Below are 4,759 nucleotides of genomic sequence, written 5' to 3'. Positions count from 1 at the left end.
CCAAATGTTTATCGATATTTGCTCTACAACAATGTGGTCAGAATGCACATATAAAACTAGACTAAATAACAGTGTATTTGATTCATATTTTTAATAGTTGAAACTGATTGGCCTGTGTTAAATCTTCCCATTGATGTTTAGGACTGCAATTGATCAGGCTATATCGAGGCAATACGCACAGTATGCACATATGCCAATAAGAGATTGATCAATTGCAGGCCTAAACATCAATGGGAAGATTCAACCAAACAATACAAAGTGAATTTAAACTTAACCCCATTGCACAAGCAGGTGGCTCTGAGATGCAGGTATATCCAGCTGACGAGTCCCAAATAGGACGAAAAGTGTATCGTACTGGATTCCACTGCTAGTCACCATCCCATGTTGCTTATGTGACAATTAGTTACTATAACTCTATATAGTGATCTATGTGTTAGGTTTTAGTTATACACAGAGGAGTGGAGATATCAATAACGCGAATTGTTTGGAAGCAGTAGTCAAGAATTCATATTTAAAGCTGGTTTTTAGTTAAATGATACCTATCAACAAAATATACCTATAATTGTAAGGGGACTAATGCTTATTGTAAAATTTGAATCCATTTCATCAAGAAGTTATAGATAGACGTTCTGTCACGGAGCTATTTGGACCACAAGAGATCTCTTATAGAACTGATACACTTTTACTCAGTGATCATTGAGCAGTAATCAATGTCATGTTTGTCTAGTCCTTAACAATAATTGGACGCTAGTAATCATGTTTGGAATATGATCAGCTGGCCAAATAAATCCACATTTCATGCACCATGTTTAAATTTTATATAGTTGGAGGCTATCAGCACGAAAAACTCATCTATACACGAGGTGGCATCACGAATAACAATAATAATGGTGGCATCCTTTCCAAATCTTAAATTTTTCCATAACCAAGTGTTCATTTTCAGTGTTGTTTACATAGAGAAGTTTTAAACTTGAAAATATTGTCAGACAAATTATTAAGTTGAATATAAATATAATAATTCAGATGGGACTTATGTAAAACAAGCATTAAATTTGTTATGACTCGGATCTAGCTATGGCAATAGGGATATCAACGCAAACGGTAGACGCAACTCCAAATACTTTTCAACTGAACTTATGCTAAGCTTCCAATGACTATTCACTCAACGCTCCAAATAACGACCATATGTAGACAAGAAAAAAGCAAACATTTAGAGAATTCTCTTCAACGTGTATTTGAGAATCAGACATTAGAGATGTGAGTTTAATGACGCTTGATTCAACAGTGTACGCGTGCAGTTTGAAAATAAGAAATAGCGACAGTCAGATATCCGTTTATCGACTCAATTTGAAGAATTAATGAATTTTCTGGTAGCATTATTTTTAGATAAAGTATCTACAGTGCAAAGCATACAAAGCTGAACAAAATAAACCAGAAAACAAGCGTATACTACGCTCATATGATTTTGAGATGGTGGAAAAGATTTGTATCTCAGGTAGATAATTTTTATGGAGTTTTGTTTTCTGAGCTGGATGATTTGGTCATGGAGCTTTCATCGTTATTCTGAACGACATCATCAGCATAAACTTAGGGTAAAAGTGACGTGTTTGGATTTCCCCACATATGACTCACAGTTTGTCCTGTAGACCTCGATGTTGATTGGTTATTGTTGACCTTTAACCTGTCATTGTTTATTTCTCTATTTTGGTTGTATCTCCCATTGAATTGTTTTTGGTTTTATATTTGTTTATAATTTTTCTGATTGGTTGATAATTTGAATCGATTTCAATGTGTTTGTTGATTGCGGATTGACCTAATTGCCAAACTTTTAAAAATTCTCTGGTGTTTTTAGAATTGCCTCTAACCAAGGTCTCAACATTTTCCCAGTCGAATGTGTGTCCACAACTAACGGACAACCAAAATAAAGAAGTAAACAATGACAGGTTAAAGGTCAACAATAACCAATCAACATCGAGGTCTACAGGACAAGCTATGAGTCATATGTGGAGAAATTCGAACACTTCACTTCTACCTGAAGTTTGTGCTGATGATGCCGTTCAGAATAACGATGAAAGCTACACGACCAAACTATCCAGCTTAGAAAACAAAACTCCATCAAAAACAAGCGAAGCAAAGTTTTCAGCTTTGCTATTGCCTATGATAATTTCTAATTATGAACGACTGGGATATTTTCCTAATACAAAGCCAAGTCTACGTAAACTTAATAGATTTTTTTATTTATTTAAATGCATAAATATTAGTACAAGGACGCATTGAATATATATGCATCACACTTCGTCATTTGATTTGTGTGAGAGCTGAGATACTGTCTGGGTGCTCAGACCGAAACAGGTGGTTTTCTTAGGTGGCCACTCCCGGAGCCTTCGATCTAAAAGTCTAATCCACAAGAAAGTGGAGCGAAGTTAGGGGATGTAGTCCCATGGTGGCCCGTGATCAACATTAGGTTGATTTGCCACTTGGTCCCTCAGGATCATGGAGTCCATGTGTAGCAGTGGTTTGTAATGAGGATTTTCCCACTCCACTAGATGGATCCTCCCTGTCTACTGACCCAATTTCGTAAAAGACACCCCTGCTACGATAGATCAGACAACTGACACGCAGATAGTGAAATAATAATCCCCTGACTATTGAAAAGACAAGATAGACAATCAAGAGAAGCTCAATATTCAAAGAAAAGAAATTTGTAGTCGAGCAACTCTGAATACATATCAAAAGACATAACCTTGAAACAAATAGCGAAATTAGTAAACTAAAAGTCAGAGTAACCAATCAAACGACGGCAGAGCTGAATTGAAAACAAAAGTTATTACGATCATCTTTACATGTAAGAAACATCATTTATTAACAAAACACTAGATAACTTGAGATTTCCTTGGCAAAAACAACTATGAATGAATATACAATCAATATTAAGATAGATCCGGGGACTAAACAATGTTTTTCTATTGTAAATCATTAAAATAATCGGAAATGGAATCCCTAAAAAAATTCATTCTGCTAAACTAATGAATTCTAACATCGTCGGATGCCGGCTCAGTGGTCTATTGGTCAAGTACTCTGGCGCGAGACTAGTTGGTTCGCGAGTGCGGGATCGTGAATGCGCACTGCTGAGGAGTCCCATAATAGGACGAAATAGCCGTCCAATGCTTCCAGGTTTTCCATGGTGGTCTAGCTTCAATTGACTCATGATTTCAACTATGAAAATTCTAGAATTCTAAGAATTTTAATGCGGTGGTTAGTGTAGCATAGATTAGCAATTAGAAACTATTAACATTAACTGAATCCAAGTTGGATATTCTAAGTTAAGCAATTGGTTCGGTATGTATCAACCGATTGGCTTAGAAAATTGTTTCACACCTTATATTATCTATTTCATTTGGAAATTAGAAATTAAATTAACTTATTATCTAGGCACTTAGATATGAGCCACACTCTAAATGTATGAACTAATGATACTGGTTTAGCGAGGAGGATCTCGAACCTGACACTTCGTAGATGGAGGTTGTATGCCTTAACAACTAAGCAATCGTTTGATCCCAGAGAGACTTTCTTTAATTTATAAAAAACAATGTCATTTCTCAAATCCAGATGGTTTATGTACTCAACTTTGAATTGTAATTTTTTTGTGAGAGCCAGTGAGATTATCCGCTGCTCAAAATGAAGTAAGTAGTATGTATGTTCTCGAACCCATAACCTTTGAGTTAGAAATTAAAATAATTTAACTATTAAGTCAATTAATCAATCCATAAATGAAAAACAAACAAATAAATTTACACATGAAATTGGCAAAATCAAACATTACCTCAGTTATATTTGAATTAACATATTCTTTTAGAGCTTTTTCAATTACTTCAATATCTGCACCATCACATCCACTTAAAGCAGCTAATGCTTCAGCAGCTTCATGACGAATAAGTGTAACATGTTTATCATTATGTAGAGCATTTAAAAGATATGGTACAGCTTTTGGATCACCACGTTGTCCTAAACAATAAGCAGCTTCATGTTGTAATAGATCATTAGCGATAGGTGATGGTTTAACATAATTACAAACAAAATCAGCTAATAATTCAAGTGCTAATGGTTCAGCAGCATGACGTAATCCCCAAAGAGCACGTGAACGATCAACTAGAGTAGCGGATGGATTTAATAAACATTTACCCCATTCACGTAATTCTGTTTCGGAAACTGGTTTTGGAGTCATAATAATAACTGCTTGAAGTTATTGAGTAGAGAAATGAATCAAGAAGAAAATAACAAATAAATATTAGTTAAATGATTTTAAGGGTGAAATTTTACAGTAAATCAATCGACTTTCAGTTTAAAACTTTCCAATCCATACAACTCTATAAATGAGGTCGAACCTGTTACTGAAAAGTCTCGTACAGAAAAAGATCTGTTTACAGATCGACTGAGTTATATTGCCGAAACTCATGTTTTGATTTAGGTCAATTATAAAAACACATATGATGATGATATTTTCGCTGATAACTTGAATGGCTTCAGTAGTAGTAGCCTAATCACTTGGTAAATCGTAATTGACAAGTATACACAATGATGGCTTTATTTCAGAAGTCGATTTACATATTTATACTTTCAAACATCAATTTAGACAACTGGAAAGTTGATAGTCAATCAACATACTGATATTGGGACTTAAAACCTTTCGTTTTAAACGACAATACCGTGATGTATTTTAACCATGTTAGGAGTGAAACAAGTGTTACCATGGATAATC

At 34.8% G+C, this 4,759-nt stretch overlaps 1 protein-coding gene across 1 annotated transcript in view; it reads right to left on the bottom strand.

The window, feature by feature from the left end:
- Nucleotides 1-4,259, bottom strand: part of Smp_056370 (pbs lyase heat-like protein) — an 8,365-nt gene extending 4,106 nt beyond the window's left edge. Inside the window, exon 1 of the mRNA XM_018789011.1 lies at nt 3,824-4,259. Within this exon, the coding sequence (XP_018654496.1) occupies nt 3,824-4,225 (402 nt within the window). The 5' untranslated portion in view covers nt 4,226-4,259. The remainder of the gene's footprint in view (nt 1-3,823) is intronic.
- Nucleotides 4,260-4,759: the final 500 nt, after the last annotated feature.

This window comes from Schistosoma mansoni, chromosome W, assembly GCF_000237925.1.
Source record: "Schistosoma mansoni strain Puerto Rico chromosome W, complete genome".
Lineage (NCBI taxonomy): Eukaryota > Metazoa > Platyhelminthes > Trematoda > Strigeidida > Schistosomatidae > Schistosoma > Schistosoma mansoni.
This window is presented reverse-complemented; position numbering and strand designations above follow the sequence as displayed.